This window comes from Physeter macrocephalus, chromosome 9 (genome assembly GCF_002837175.3).
Source record: "Physeter macrocephalus isolate SW-GA chromosome 9, ASM283717v5, whole genome shotgun sequence".
NCBI classification, from domain to species: domain Eukaryota; kingdom Metazoa; phylum Chordata; class Mammalia; order Artiodactyla; family Physeteridae; genus Physeter; species Physeter macrocephalus.
The window spans coordinates 68,400,792-68,417,951 of record NC_041222.1 but is presented as its reverse complement, the minus strand read 5'-3'; the positions used below and the strand labels follow the sequence as shown (position 1 = coordinate 68,417,951).

Sequence of the window (17,160 nt, the reverse complement as noted above, 5' to 3'; positions counted from 1 at the left end):
AAAAAAAAAAAAAAAAAAAGAGGAGACATGCATATGAATGTTCAGTCTGGCATCTTGATCCAATTTACCTTGACTCTGGTTGGGTGGGTATGTCCATTAGTTTTGAATTACAACCAGTAATTCTGACAACTCTTAAGAGCAGGATTCTTTATGTGCATATGTAAATATGAATGTATTGGGGAGATCTTGATGTTATTGAAGTATGTGCTTTTTAAGCTGAACTATTACAGTATAACAGAAGGTTCAAGGGCAAGTGAATGCTTCTTACTTGGCTAAAATTTGACAATGTTAATATAAACAGTGATAATATTACACATCTACAAATCCTTTGGCACCTATTATGCACCTATATATGTTTTTTTGTAATTTCCTTAATAATTTCTTTTCAGAAAGAGTCAGTTAGCATAAGGATACTAGTTTGGCTTTTTTCCCCATGAATTTTATTTTTGACCCTTGCCCCACTTGTTATTTTGTAGCTGAAGAATGTCTCAAATACTTTATTATTCTTTTCTTGGAATTAGTTAGTGCATATATTTTAAGAAAAAAGAATCTGGTGGGGAAAAATGTAAAAGGAACAAGAAGTGACTTAGCTAGCTGCTGAAAAATTTTGATCTTATGTTTTTAGATGTGTTTACAACACAAAATCCAAATGGCACACAGTCTGAAATATCTGTGAGAGCAACAACTGACCTGAATTTTTCTCTAAGAAACTGTAAGTACTGAAAGGCACCATTGCAAATATGAAGAACCCTTAAAGCAAGATTTCAAAATAGCACTACAGATTATTGGATAGGAAAACGGTCTTAGTGGAGCTAATGTCATCAGGGAGTCTTAGTTCCTAAAATAGGGAGACTCCACCATAGCCATTGCACTGATAAATTCAGAAGGCAAGGACGTTCTTATATTTCTTAGCCTCATATTTTTGGTTTGTGTGGAAAGAAAAACGAAATAACTAAATTTAGGACTCTAGAAAATTGTTTTTTCTTAAACCCACATTTTTACTTCTTTCTGCTTTGCACTTTCAGCTTCAAATGTTATTTCTTTTTTGCATCTTTCCACCAAGTGTAACTATTGATAGATAAAACTGTTGCCAGCATGTGACTCTGGAGGCCATTAAAAGTCTCTAAAGTACGTATACCACATCTTTCACCTTGAAGTGTCTATAGCTCATATCTATGAAAGGCAAGAAGACAAGGAAAAGGGGATGAAAATAAATAAGGCAAGAGAGCATATTTCTGGCTATGACAATATTCAATATTGGGAAAAGCCAGACTCAGCAATGCCTAATTATTAATAAAGCTACTTGACAATAATGAAATATTTTGAGCAATTCCAAAATTTGGGACACAAATGGATAGGGACATTTCAAGGGCATACATTAATTAGACAAACCTCTCATGGGAATTTTGCTTGCACACAGCAGACAACATCTTGAGCTGTTTGGGATAAGACACACAGAGCCAATTCTTTTTTTTTAATTTTTTTTTTTTTTTTTTTTTTTTTTTTAGTACGCGGGCCTCTCACTGTTGTGGCCTCTCCCGTTGCGGAGCACAGGCTCCGGACGCGCAGGCAGAGCCAATTCTTAAACAGACCAGGTACCTCAAATTCCCTTAGGAAATGGATTATTGAAGACCACAGGACCCATGGAAGAGATTCCAAAACCCTAACTTCTCTTCCTACAATTCAGGTCCCCAAAGGATTGTCAAAGTTGTATTGGGATAAGAAACTTTTGCCATTTTAAAAGGGACCCTAACAGAAGGAGACATGTTGACATGGCGGGGACATTCTGGAGGAGCAAGCTCCCCAAGGAGATGGAAATCTCCAGAAAAATTTGACTAACAATTCTTTTAGTCCCTAAAACGATGAGAGCAAGGAAGTAGTGAGACAATCCAGACATTCTTCTCCAAAATCAAGTCTGAGGGTTGCATAGCAGAGTTAAAGGATTACTTACCAATTGTTCCAGCCCTGCCTGAATCTGTGTCAACTCTGGTAATGGATTCTTTTTTCCATCCTTCCTTGCCAACAAGATACCTGTGCTGTTTGTAAGCTCAGTAGAAATCTTCCTAGAAGTGGGGTTGCCTGTACTTCATATGGAACTTTATTGACTCCTATATGAAGCAATTTAACTGAAATTGCCAACTTCGTGGGGAGAACAATGGTCCTTCAGTCACAATTGTTCCCAAATACACTCTTGCTGACATACCTCCAGATGGACACATTGTAGACTGAGATATATACTAAATCAGGCCTGAAAATCCTTGATTTGTAGCCCCAAATCTTTAGGGCCAAAACTCTGTTTTGAGTAGTTAACATACATGTGTTTCCAGTTTGCAAGGACACTGATGTTACAACTCTTTCATGTCACCACCCTGACCAGCAACCAACTTGTCCTGAAGTGACAGTATCAATTCAAGGCCTGTTCAGGGAGCCATGTGAAGCCAATGTCCCTCATCCAATAGATCTTCCGTACTGTCAAAGGAAGCCTGTGGCCCCACGCTTCCAGTTTTTCCTCACTCTTGCAAATTATAGGCATATTAATCCCACCTCAGGCAACCCATTATCACACAAACATCATTCTTCAAAGCCTTCTTCTTTCCCCTCCTTTAAGGTATCTCAGGAAAATGTCAACATCTTTCTCTTCGTTTTGATATTTTTTGTCTCCTTTTCTTCTATTTTTTTAGCTTAAAAAATGCCTAATCACAAATGTTGAGTCAATATTTTTATATGCTGATAATCCATTATGCCTTTTCGTAGATAAACTCGTCAGCGAAACAACGACATTACCACCTCCTGAAACAGTCAGCAATGAAGAAGAAAGTAAAGAACCTATTGAAAAAACTATTCACAGTATTAAAGTTACAACACTGTAGTCAGACCTGGAGCATATCATTATATGACTTAAAAATTTAACTTTCATTAATCTGAGTATTTCGTAAAGTAATAACATGCTTAAAGAATTTGTACTACTACAATTTAAAGTCACTCTAACATCTTTTAAATGGTAAAAAAAAATCTAAGACTCAATTTTCAGATTTACTTGACAAGTGGTAGGAAGTGAGCTCTTTTTAAAATACAACTTTATTTTAGTAAAATGTATTACATTTATATTTATATTAAATATATATTTATCTAAAATATCATGTGTGTATAAATATATATTTATATAAATATATTTAATACATTTTAATATAATTTTAAAATAATGATGTAACAATCACATGCTTGAGAAATAAACTTGCTTCTGCTTAGACTCAATAGTTTGTGTTTCCTAAGATTATTAATGGGGGAAAGTTCAGAGTTAGAGTTTACAAAATCAAAATTATCATTTTACTTTTTCTGACAAGAATATTGTTCCTTATAAAATACTTGTGAAAACATAACAACCCAGGATGGCTCTCCTCTAAGGTCTTGAAAGAGGAGTGGTCTAACTGAAGGCAGTGGACTGTCATTACATGAAACCCTATGTTCTCCAGTTCATGCAATCCAAGTATGTTTCTCATATGATTACTCTAATATTATTCACTTTCTTGATATATTTAAATATAGAAATCTGATCATCCTGGTTGGCCCCTTCTTAAATACCTTCAGTAATTTTCTACTAGGTTTGGGGTCATATTCCAAGTTCTTAACCAGGCATTCAAGTCTGAAATGATCTGACCATTGAAGAACTTGCCAGTCTCATCTCTGGTCACAATCCTCACCCACATTCTCCACTCCAGACTACCTGAAGCTCTCAGAGCTTACCAAACCTGCTTATGACACCTGAGTTTGCTCACAGTGGAATGACCTCTCTCTTACATAGTTTGTCTGGCAAACAGTCTCTAGTCCACTGAGCCTATGGGAGCATCGGCTCCCTCTCAAAGTGTTTCTGGCTTTTGCATGTTGAATTAGATCCCTCTGTGCATACCACCTGTGCATTGCTATGAAAGCCCTCATTACCCTGCAACATAATTAACAGTGATTCTTGTCTGCCTCCCAAATTAAGAGTGTGTTCCTTGAGCATAAGACTTTGTTCATTTCTGTAACTTTAATGCCAACCACAGGGTCTGGCACATGATAGGAACTCAAGGTATAACTTTTAGATGACTAAAGTAACAAACAAATGAATGTTCTATCAAAAATTTACTGAAGCCTAATTACCTTATTTTGTCATCATGTTCTATTTTGTTTTTTAAACAGAACCAACCCAGAGTCCAGATGAGCCTGCATTTTGGACAATGTTAGCTAAAGGTAAACTCATAGTAGTTAGGTAGCTGGGAAAATGTTTTGGTTTTTTAAAGTCTTCTGTAAGAAAGCCAAGATCAGTGTAAATTGTTCTAATACTAAGAATTAATAAGTCAACATTTTGCTGCCATCATCACATGCAAATGCAAAACAAACCCAGAAAGCTGATCAGTGTCACACATTTTCTGATTCTCTCCCCCAAACTCTTATTTTCCTACAAATGTTGCAATCTAGTCATTTAATTTATGATTAAAAGTGTTAAATAAGGCTCTTGCTCAATATAATCCCTCTTTGTATTTGGAGCAGTATGCACATGGAGAGGCATGAATGAATGCAAAGTATATATCAAAATATATGCATGCATAAAAGTAATATATAAATCATACATGTACAATCGTGCATGTATAAATGTAACATGCATAACATTTGTATGTATGCATGTATAAATGTAACATGCATATCATCTATATATGCATATATGTATAAATATAATTCACGTATCACACACATATATGCATGTGTTATTAATGTAAAATACATACCATATTCAATGGATCCTAACTTGCAGATTCTGTATTTGTGAATTTACCTGTATCTAAAATTTATTTGGAACCCTCCACTTGCAGAACTTTCACAGTCATTTGTGGACACACACAGAGTAGCAAAAAAAAAATTTAATTGCCTGATGCTCTTGTTCCCAGCTGAAGTAGAACAAAGGACTTCTTTTTTCAGCTCTCATGCTTTAAACAAGTTCCTTTTTTTGTGGTCTACTTAGTGCTAGATGTTTCACATTTTTGTGCTTTCTGTTGGCGATTTTGCTATTTTAAATGCCCCCCAAGTATAGTAGTACAATGCTGTTTAATGTTCCTAAACACAAGAAGGCTGTGATGTACCTTAGGAGAAAAATGTGTGTATTATATAAGCTTCATGTAGGTGTGAGTTATAATGCTGTTGATTGTGAGCTCAATGTTAATGAATCAGCAGTATATACTAAATAAAGTGTCTCTAAACAGAAACACACACATAAAACAAGGTTAGATATTGATTGGTTGATGAAAATTTAGTGACCAGACGCTCACAGGAACCTAACCCTGTATTTTTCCCTTAGGAACAATGATGGTTCAGTATTCACTAATTCAGTGCTCACATAGCTTAACTACCATGACTACCATGAACAATGAGAATAAGCTGTATACACACACACATATACACACACAATAATTTTAGTAAGTGAATTTTATTTACCATAACACCAATTTATTGTTTTAACAGCTATAAATGTTCCCACCAATGAGGACAACCAACGAGATCAATTTTTTCACCCAATTCCAAGTAAGAACAAAATACTTCAATTAAAGGGAAACATAAATACTTTCACACATTTTAGTGTCTACACGGTGATACTGTTTTCCTCAGTAAGGTATAGAATATGTAAGAAGGTAGCATGGTGGCTGACATCATACCAGAGAGGACATTTACAGTTTTAGGAAAGTTATGGTTCCTAAACAGTGTTCTTCAATGACCACATTGCAGATGACTATTTCCATCTTCCTGTTTTGTACCTTATATTCCTGAAACAGTAAACCAAATGGAGGAGTAGGAAAGTGAACAATATTTAGGATGCAGTTGTTTTAAATTGACAGACTTTTTTAGAGCAGTTTTAGGCTTATAGAAAAATTGAGTAGAAAGTACAGAGTTCTCATATATTCCCCCTGCTCAGTTTCCCCTGTTATTAATATCTTCCATTGGTGTGGTGCATTTTTTTTTTACAACTTATGAGCCAATATTGATACATTGCTATTAACTAAACTTCATAGTTTACATTAGGGTCCACTCTTTGTGTTGTACAATTCTACGGGATTTTGACAAATGCATAATGTCTTGTGTCCACCATTACAATCATACCGAGTAGCTTCATTGACCTAAAAATCCCCTCTGATCTACCTAGCCATCCCCCCCTTCCCCAATCCTTGGCAACTACTGATCTTTTCACTGTCTCTATAGTTTTGCCTTTTCCAGAAGGTCAAATCATTGGAAACATACAGTATGTATCCTTTTCAGATTGGCTTCTTTTGCTTAGTAATATGCATTTAAGATTCCTCCATGTCTTTTTGTGCCTTGATGGTTCACTTCTTTTCATCACTGAATAATATTCCATTGTATGGATGTACCAGTTTGTTTATCCATTCACCTATTGAAGGACATCGTGACTGTTTCCAAATTTTGGCAATAATGAATAAAGCTGCTAGAAACATTCACGTGTAGGTTTTTGTGTAGTCATAAGTTTTCAACTTATTCGGGTAAATACCAAGGATCGTGATTGCTGAATCATGTGGTAAGACTATGTTTAGATTTATAAGAAACTACCAAACTGTCTTCCAAAGTGGCTGTACCACTTTGTATTCCCCCCAGAAAGGAATGAAAGAATTCCTGCTACTGAATGTAGTTTTCATTAATGGATTAATTTTATTTATATGAGTAAAAGAATTCCTGACCTGATGGAAAATTTCATAACGAGGCAATATATTAATTTCCCCAAAACCTCTGTCCTACAAAAAGACATTGAAAAAGAAATAGCATCTGATAATACATCTAAGCCCTGTCACCTCAATTCTGTACTGGATTATTTGACAAGTACAGCCACTTGCCTTTCAGTGTGTCAAGGAAACAGAGTCAGTCTTCTTTGTTTAGAAAAGTGATATACAGTAATGACAAATGCTTTAGAAATATTTTGTCTTTTCAAGTAATTAAAATGAGTATCACTGATTTTCTATTACATATTGAGCACATACTACACTATACATACATTATTATGTCAGCCCTCACAGCAACTCCATGAAAGTGGGTATTATCTCCATTTTACAGATGAGGAAACTGAGGCTTAGAGAAAAAAAAAAGCTGTCCAAACTTGTAATTAGCTTTTCTATAATTTCCAGTGGTTAGGAATTTCAAACCCTTCTCTAGTTTAGACCACCACTTTGATAAACAAAATGTACTATAAGCACACCTATTTACAAACAACCTTTTAAGGAGTAGCAAAGCAATTCAGTAGCACAGTCCATTTTAACATAATTTGTTTATTCCCAAAATAATCTGCCTCAAAGTCAAGATATCAGTCATTGACAACTGTGCACATTTCACTCCCCTTGGCCTAGGATTGCACTTGGACAATTACAAGTTTTTTAAATATCAGAGAGTTAGACATGGGAGCTTGTCATTGCTTTACCAAAATATCACTACCTAGAAAATCATGAAAACCCTTGGAACTTTTGGGTGAGAGGAGGTTGGGGGAAAGGGGAGAAATAGCAACATGGTTATTTAAAGTCACCATTAAATGCCTATTAAGTCAGATATATATTCAGGAAGATATAAAATTTGGCAGTAAAGATATATTTTCATTACTTTAGTAAAAAGACTTTTGATGTTTCTGGATCCAGACATGATTTTTATTATATAATGTATTTTAGAAAGTTAACTAAATTTCCATTTCTTTAACATCAAGTACTCTAGATTGGATCACAGTAATAAAATGGCAAATTCAGTTCTTTTTTTAAAAATAAATTTATTTTATTTATTTTTGGCTGTGTTGGGTCTTTGTTGTTGCATGTGGGCTTTCTCTAGTTGCAGCGAGCGGGGGCTACTCTTCATTGTGGTGCGAGGGCTTCTCATTGCGGTGGCTTCTGTTGTGCAGCACGGACGGGCTCTAGGCACGTGGGCTTCAGTAGCTGTGGCACGCAGGCTCAGTAGTTGTGGCTCGCGGACTCTAGAGCTCAGGCTCAGTAGTTGTGGTGCACGGGCTTAGTTGCTCCATGGCATGTGGGATCTTCCGGGACCAGGGCTCGAACCCATGTCCCCTGCATTGGCAGGCAGATTCTTAACCACTGCACCACCAGGGAAGCCCGCAAATTCAGTTCTTAAGCCTTGTGGAGAAAGCATTGTAGTACATCGTCCTTCTAGTTTAAAAGAAAGTCAATGCATGTCCCAACAGTAGAATTGCATCTTTCTCTCTTTAAGGACTAATCCCTTGTGTGTAATTTCATCACATTTTTAATAGTAATCTCTTCAGAGTCTCGAATTGTTTTTTTTTATTATTATTCAGGGAGGAAGTCTGATACATATTTTAACATCTGGTAACCTGGGTTTGATACCAAATTTTGCCACTTACTAACTATGTACCAAGGGCGAATCCATAAACTTCTGTGATCCTGGAAAATAGAGCAAAGGACAGCTCCCCCAAGATTGCTGTGAAGGGGAAAGGTAAAAAAGTTAAGAGTACTTGGTCATAGGGAGTGGCCTATAGCCTTCTCCTTTGCATTGCATGACGTTAGCGGGGAGAACTCAGTGAAGACTCCGGGTGGTGAAGGCTTCTCTTCAGTTGCTTTGCGATCCTTATTCCTCCAGGAAAACGTGCTGAACAGTCACTCTTTCCCACTGCATTTCCTTTCTTTCCTCTCAGACTCTGATGTGAATGCTACAGATGAAGACAACCTGGCAGAACTACAGGAAGCCAAATTAAAGTTAATGCTGGGCATCTCGTTGATGACCCTCTTCCTTTTTGTCATCCTCTTGGCGATCTGTGGTGCCGTGCTGTACAAAATGAAGACAATGAAGTAAGTCTACAGACCTCTGGAGTCTTTAAAACACATGAGAGGAAACACCCACCCTCCTCTCTTTAGTAGAGTGCTAGGCAAACGTGACTCCCAAGTTTATAAGGTATTCATTTTGGCTCCATTTCCCCTACTTGGAAAGGAGCATGGGGCTGTCTCTCAGGGAATATCCCACTTGGACTTTTTCCCAATATTTTAAATAGTCATCTAGAGATAGAAACAACCCTAGTCAATTGGAAAGGATATAGAGAATCTAGAAATGCATTCTTTTTTAATAGCCTTGAAACAAAAGGGTATGAACTCTGTCCTAAACAGCACATCTGTGTAAGGTCTAACATTTTTCATTCATTTATATAGTGTTATAATAAATAGCTAATACATTGGACAGAATTCATATATCACTTTAAGATGCTTTTCTAAGCCAAGCTGCAAACGTACACAACTAAAAACAATTTTTTTTTAAAAAACAATTTTTGATGTATGTTTTTTTTTTTCAGATATAAAAAAGTTTGTCAGAGTGGTGAATACTCTGTTAACCCAGAGCTGGCAACTCTTTCTTACTTTCATCCATCAGAAGGCGTATCAGACACATCTTTTTCTAAGATTGCTGAGAGCAGCACATTTTGGGGCACCACTTCTTCAGAATTAAGGAAATCAGACACAAGGTCAAAATCTAGGACAACGGACATGGTTTCCACAGGCTCAGATGAGACAGGCATGAATGATGAGTCAGACTTAATACAGACTGAGGAACAGAGAGAGGAACCCACTGATGAATAGACAACTTTAACTTTTTGGTCATAAAAAATATCTTGGTGACACTCATGTTATGATTTGGAAACTCTGCTGAGACCTTCAAATTTTCTGCTGTTTTAAAAGGAGGGCATATTCAATAAAAAAATCTCTCAGCTATAAAAACTATTTAATGGAAAACCACAGAAGGAAATAACTTAAGGTGTGGAAAACTTCATCATGTAAAAATGATCCTAGAAAGTGACTTAAGGAAAGTATTCATTCTAGGCTGGTTCTTTTTAAAATGAGAACGTTTAGTTTTTTACCTTACTTGGGGGCATTTTGAGGACTTTCAGGGTAATCACTACTAACTACGCCCCTCCCCACCACCAAAGCCAAAAAACCACACCTGCTCATGTTTTACTGGCAAAACAGGTGTGCCGTATCAGGAGACAAAACTAGCACTAGAGACTCTTAGCATTCTTCAATTGTTTCCAAGTCATCAGGGTCCTCTCATAGGACAGTAAGATTTAGGACCTTCTAAAGTATCCATAACCACTTGAGATAACATTGTTTTTCAGAAGAAAAGGAAGGAAGGAGGGATCCCAGCATGTAATTTCCTAGAGGGGGATCCATGGACCCTGAATCTTTTAGAGCTGGAGGTCCCTTCCTTCTCTCTTCCCCCAAGCACCCAGGCTCAGTATGTGCTATTGGAAGAAAAGCAAACATCTCAAAGACTAATTGAAGTTATCAGTGACTTATGAGCCTATCTATCCTAGGAGTATTTCAGTTTCAGTTTACAAAGAACAACAATGGAATAGGGAACTGTTTCCCTTTTAGGAATCAGTTTCAACTGGAAGGATTTTAGGGACATGTACCAGGTCCTTTGTGGATATGGGTTGATGATGGGAAGGGGAAACTTGTCCTCCTAAATTCTCACCTACTTTATGCTATAGGCACTTTGGTACATTACAGCACACTGAATTCTAGTACCCTATGAAAGGCAAGTTTATTTTACAGATCAAGAAAGGAGAACTCGGCTAAGTCAGATACCTTGCCTAAGATCACCTGCTAGAGAGGCAAAGTTTAGATGTGCTTCACAGCTGAGGTTCTCTCCATGATCCATGAAGGCTAACAGCCAAACTTATTATAAGTCAAAAGATGTTGTTTAGGAGCAAGGTAGGCATCCACAGGGCAGGAGATTCCTTAATCCAAGGGCCCTTTCAGCTCTTGGGAAATTGTTTTCCCTACCTGTAGGTTAGGTCTTTATGAACCTTCTTCCCCATGGAAGACAGACACACACTACACTCACCTGACGCGGCCCTACCATCTGTTCTCTGGGTCCTTCCCTCCCTCGTTATTTTCTCCCCTGACGCCAGCCCCAACCTCCCCATTGGCTGGGAAAGCTACGAAGCTCCGCCTTCGAGTAGCAACGGACTATATAATGCGGTACCCTGGCTGGAGAACAGGTAGCAGTGTGTGTGTGTTAAGCTTTGCCTGCTTTTGCTAACAGTGCACACAATTTTCGGAGGCAGAGGCGGTGGCCTTGAGCAGTAGCCCATGCTGCCCTCCACGGGTTACTTTTGCCATTTTCCATGCCCTTTTGACAGCCCCGGGGGTCGGTGCCAGCGTTTGTGCTGCCAGTTCAGGCACCGGGAAATGCGGTGGGAACTGAGTGAGGCAGCTCGTTGCAGCAGCTTGGAGGTGCTCGGAGTGCAGCGGAGCCATGTTGAATCCATGGGTGAGAAAAGGCGTGTGGGAAGAATGTCAGGTGGGCTTGGGGAGGGGTTGGCTACCAACCGTTCCCACCTTTTTACTCCACCCACCCTTGGAAGGGACCACGAATTTTCTTGATTGGAAAGAGGTGTAAGGGTTGCTTTTGTCTCCAGTACTAACGTACTGTACCTTGAGAAAGTTACTCAGTATGGCTTTACTATGCCTAAAATGGCCAAAAGAGATGTTAACTATATATAGTTTTTAAATTGGTTTCTCATCCTCAGTTGGCATAACTTGCAGATACCATTGTAGGTAGCATTGTAAAGTGCAGTCATGGTATTGGGGGCGGGGCATGAAGAATGTCAGGTAGTCCTTACTGAAGTTCACTTTCTTCTACCCCCTCCCCTAGTCTAGAAGTGAGGAGAGGGTCATACAGCCCAGGCTGGTGTGTACGTGTGTTGGGAGGGGGAGTGTCTTTTCATTTGTCCCCAGCTGACCCTTCATGCCATTACTAAACCTGGATTTCCTAAACAGGTTGTCTGGACCTCCGATGTGTTTGTTTCCTCTTAAAGGACAAAATAAAACCAGTTCCTTTTTAACTTGTTTTCTCCTGATTCCGAAACACCCTTGCATTTCCTTTCTCTGATCCCCATAATCTGTCTCTTCCCCAGCCCTCAAAAAGGGCTGTTTACTCCCACCTACCTACTTAAGGGCAATTCCTATAGAGTGGCTATTATGGGCGAGAGGAAAACATGCACTTGCCTTCGAACGAGGAACCAACTTGTTAAGAGTTCCCAAGAGTAAATCTTCCAAGCATCGCACACCCAGGTTCAGGAGCCTTAAGGGCTAGTCCTTAGTCCCTCTTACTTCGCCCCTCCCACGTCAAGTGTGTTCGACATATACCGAGCAGTGAGGGTGCTATGCAAGATCCTGTTTGAGGACGTTCTTCGAGAGCTTTTGGGTGGTCACACAGTTCCTGAAACCGTGGAGGCGGGGGGCGTCCCAGGGACATTCGGGAAGACGGTTGGCTTAGGCTGGTCATCCGCAGAGAATCTCCGCCCCAGAAACAGAGCTCAGCTTCCAGGCCCGGATCTACGCGGGTGGCCACCCCGCCCCCAAGGCTCGGGAGTGGGAGAGTGGGGCGGGGCCAAAGTCACGTGGCCAGGGAGGCAGGGCGTGAAGCGTGCTGTGGACCTGCGTGTGCGGAGCGGTGATGCCAGCTCCTGGGAACGCGGGATCCTAGAAAGGCATGCACAGTAAGATGCACGTGCGTGGTCTTGTGTGGTTTTATCCTCGCTTCCTGTTATCCATCCCCAGTATGGAATTACTCTAAGGAGCTTCCTGTGCTCTGGGGAAAGGTGATGGGTGGGGTGGGACCCCGGTTGTGGCGAAGAGGATTTACAAATCAGAAGGAGCTGTTTCCAATCACCTGTAGCCTGAGCGAAGGTTTTGAGTGTGCCTCAGACTTCAAAATTTGCCCTCCATATCTAGATTCTGATGGAGCAAAAAAATTTTAAACTTCTGACATGGAGGGAAAGTACAGTTTTTTGTTTGTTTCTTTTGTTTTTTCAATAGCATCCCAACGCACTGCTTAAATAGCCTTTCCTGAATCATGGCAACCAGATAAAACCCAGCTTATGCCAAAATGCAGTTCTAGCTGGTTACCCAGAGTTTACTCCCCTTTCCAAGTTTATTTAAAAAGAAATTAGATCCATTTGTTTATGTTTGGAACATAGGATAGTTCTCATTCTGTGCCTGCTCTTCGCCTTTTTCCTTCTCCATCAAAATGTCCTACACCTTTGTTACACACGTTGTTTTGGATTTCAAGAGTTGATTTCTTAATAGAAAACAAATGATAAATTGAAAAGCTAGTAAGCCAGGAGAAAGCTCATTGTGTAAAGAGGAAGCACATGTGTGTTATCAAAACATGTAGGTTATCTAAAATAAATTCAGAGTTTTAACGAGTATAATTTGGACGACATCTCATATCTGAAGTTTCTTGTTTGGGAGAAGAGAGAAGTATGTAAATTATCCCATAATTGCCATCGGAAAGTATATCTTGGAAAGAGGGAAGAGGTGGGGATTTCCTTAGTAAAAAGTCAGGAAGGAGCTGCCAGGTATTGTGAAGAGCCATGACTAGCAGCCTGATCTCTTGTCGCTGTCCTGGGTTTCCTCAGGAGTGTGGATCCAACTGGTCTGGAATTTTATTTTTTTGATTTTTTTTTAAAGTTTTTTTTAATGGTTGGTTGGTTATGGAAGGGTGTGTTTCGCTTAATTTGGTGTTTGAGGCATTCTGTAGAATATCAGGGACCTTAGTGAGAATGTTAGGAACCACTAAATTAAGAAAAAACTAATGTTTTAAAAAAACTTTCTTGTGACAGAGGAGATGTATTGGTGTGTGAGACTATGTACAGTTCTGTGTAAGAGGCATTCGACTATTTGAACTATTACCAAATTGTCACTGCTTGGTAAATAATAAGGTGAATAGTGTATACCCAAACCGTGTCATGTTTGACACAGTTTAATATGTATACACGTGGCCTATCCCACAGATGTGTAGTTACTCTAGTAATAAGACACGAATGTACTTTAATCAGTCATGGGAATGAGCTAGACATTTGAAAGACTTAATCAGTGAGAGCCGTTGACATTCTTATTCCAGGAACTGACCTGTTAGTCAACAATTCCCTGCATTTAAGGCTGGGTTTGGAAAAGTTAATGTCCTTGTGATAGGAAACTCATTGTCCAGGATATACTGGAGTCCACATTTTCATCTTAAGTGATGTTTAAAGGTAAACTCATCTTCCATTAACAACACTAGGCACAACTATGGAAGAATTGGAAAGAATCAACAAAGAAATCGAGTCAGTCAAGGCTGAGGTTGCAGAAAAGCGGAAGAGGCTCTCCAGGCTTACATTAGCACTTGAAGAGCTATCGCAAAGCCCCGTGGCCTCCTTGAGTGACACAAACGTGAGACAAGGTTTTCCTGAAAATAGCCTGCTCCCAAAAGAACAGTGGAATGAACTGTCAAAGAGCAAAGAGGGTCAGCCTAGAAAGTACGTGATGGACCACAGATGTCCAGCAACTGACCTTGAATATGATCCCTTGCTCAATTATTCTGCAGGGCTGCTTGGGGCATCTAAAGCAAAGCAGGGTGAGACTGACAGGCAGCACTTCTGGAAAAAATCTGTGGGTGGAAATTGCCACAAGTCCCTGGAGAGCCAAAGACCTTATGTTTCACCAATACGAATTAAAATAAATCTTCAAGATTCTGATGAAGATGACCTTGTAATGGATGTACCTCCAATCATTCCTACTTCTAAGAAATCTAAACCATTTAGAGGCTTTAAATATCAGAATATGGATGAAAAGATACAAGTATTGCCCCTGGAGGAGAGAAATCTTCAGATCAGTGGTATAGAAGAGGAAAAGATAGATGAAACCCAACTCACCACACAAACAGATGATGACAGTAACAAGTTAGAACCACCAAAATCACACATGAAAACCTCACTAGATACTAAAACTAACATAAACTTGTGTGGTGTTAAAAACCACATTTCTAAGATGGAAAGCTTCGATGGTGAGGAAAAGCATGTCTGTATTTCAGGAGAAAGTATAACTTGTGCACCTCTCAGTGACAAAGAAATACAGAAGGAAAGTCATAATGAAAGTTATCCAAAGAGCAGAAGACATGTAAAAACAATTGATGATACTCAAAAAGAAGAAACTGAATGGCGATATTCACCAAGCCAACTCCGGTTCTCTTATTCAGACGATCATGTGAAAGACAAAGTTCTGAGAGTACAAGACGACAGTCAAGACTTCACTACTTTTGAAGACAACAGATTAGTTGAATTTGATTTTGCTAAGGAATGTACTGAAGATGACACTCTCTCTGATTCTGATAACAATGTGAAGGAATGTCTTCGAATTTTCAATAAGTTCACACGAAGGAAAGCTCATAAGGGAGAGACTGCTAAGCAGGTTGGTCCTTTTTAAAAAATCCTTTTCCTAAGTCTAAAGGGGTTTCCCTTAAATATATATTGTCTATATCCTAAACTCTGTAGAATATATAACCTCTATTATTTATATTTCTAATATTTATGATTAATAATGTATTAAAATAAGGCAAGGGCTTCCCTGGTGGCGCAGTGGTTGAGAGTCCGCCTGCCGATGCAGGGGACACGGGTTCGTGCCCCGGTCCGGGAAGATCCCACATGCCGCGGAGCGGCTGGGCCTGTGAGCCATGGCCGCTGAGCCTGCGCGTCCGGAGCCTGCGCTCCACAACGGGAGAGGCCACAGCGGTGAGAGGCCCGCGTACCGCACAAAAAAAAAAAAAAAAAAAAAAAAAAGGCAAAACCTTGGTAATTGGCCAGCCATCATGTCTTGCAGACTTGACATTTTCCAGAGAGCCTGGTATTATGTACAGTAACTTATAGTTGATTTTCCAAATTAGCGGTATCTTTTATAGGAATCTATGCATGTCAGATTATCCAAATTAAATTATTTTTTCTGAATTATGTTTTAATAATTTTCCTAGTATTTTGTAGCTTGGATTTCTGTGGCTCTTCAGGAAACATAACTTTGCTTTTACTACACTGAAATTGGATAAGTCTTATCTTTTTCCCATTAGCCTTCAGGAAAGCAAATGGAATTAGATACGCAATCTTACCAAAACATTTCTGGACCAAAAAGGAGAATTGCACACACTGCCCAGTTTGATGTGAGTCATTTTGTTTCTCTTTCTCACCCACTTCCCACCCTCCCTGTCTCTCTCAGCAGTTTATGAAGTACCTACCTTGTCATTTCAAGCTTTAAGTATATTCCAGTACTTGTTATCCTATTATCCACTAGGGGGCACAAGTGGGCAGTCAGTAAATTTATTGCCTACTTGTAAGCATTTTCTGAAACCTTCATTTTTCTCCCCCGTTATCTAAAGTTTTCATTAAAAGAAGGTATGTTGTTTTTGTATAACCTTTTAACTATAAATTAATATGGTCAATCCTTATTATTTTCAGATTCTGTATTTGCAAATTTGCCTCTTCAGTAAAATTAATTTGTAACTTTAAAATCAAGACTCATGCTTTTGTGGTATTCTGTACACAGGCACAGTGGCCAAAAAAAAAAAAAAAAAAATTGAATTGAATCGCCTGACATGCACGTTCCCAACTAAGGTTGAACAAGGCAACACTGCCTTCTTGTTCAGCTGTCATACTATTAACCAAGGTCCTTACCAGAGTCTGTCTGGTGCCATGTTTTCTGCATTTTTGTGTGTTTTGTTGGTGATTTTGTTATTTAAAATGGTCCCAGGTATAGTGCTGTCTAGTGTTCCTTGGCGCAAGAAGGCTGTGCTGTGCCTTACAGAGAAAGTGTGTGTTAAACAACTTTGTTCAGGAACGAGTTATTAGTGCTGTTGACCACAAATTCAGTGTTGTTGAATCAGCAGTATATACTAAATGAAGTATCTTTAAACAGAAACACGCATATAACAAGGTTATGTATTCATTGGTTGATGAAACTGCTGTGACCAGATACTCACCTGCACCTAGGAGCAATGGTTCAGTATTTGCTAATTCATTGTTTGCAGGACTCTATAGAACTTAACTAGCGTGAGTAAGGGGAATTGACTGTAGTTTTTCAAAGCAATTTGAACCTCTTGTAAATTTATATTATAAATGCTGAAGTTCTTTTATGACATGTAAAGAAACTGTACAAACACTGCAGCAAGTATTATTCCTTTAACACTTTTGTGTTAAAAAGTGCTATTTAGGGCTTCCCTGGTGGCGCAGTGGTTGAGAGTCGGCCTGCCGATGCAGGGGACACGGGTTCGTGCCCCGGTCCGGGAGGATCCCACATGCCGCGGAGCGGCTGGGCCCGT

The 17,160-nt window shown here is 39.1% G+C and overlaps 2 protein-coding genes across 2 annotated transcripts in view; both read left to right on the top strand.

The window, feature by feature from the left end:
- Nucleotides 1–9,611, top strand: part of EQTN (equatorin) — a 15,247-nt gene extending 5,636 nt beyond the window's left edge. The window contains 5 exon segments of the mRNA XM_007130927.1: nt 626–712; nt 4,180–4,230; nt 5,497–5,556; nt 8,681–8,834; nt 9,329–9,611. Of these exon segments, the coding sequence (XP_007130989.1) occupies nt 626–712; nt 4,180–4,230; nt 5,497–5,556; nt 8,681–8,834; nt 9,329–9,611 (635 nt within the window).
- Nucleotides 9,612–14,108: 4,497 nt separating this feature from the next.
- The window catches only part of LOC114486824 (uncharacterized), a 6,784-nt gene continuing 3,732 nt past the window's right edge, over nt 14,109–17,160 (top strand). The window contains exons 1-2 of the mRNA XM_028493476.1: nt 14,109–15,266; nt 15,916–16,005. Of these exons, the coding sequence (XP_028349277.1) occupies nt 14,109–15,266; nt 15,916–16,005 (1,248 nt within the window). The remainder of the gene's footprint in view (nt 15,267–15,915; nt 16,006–17,160) is intronic.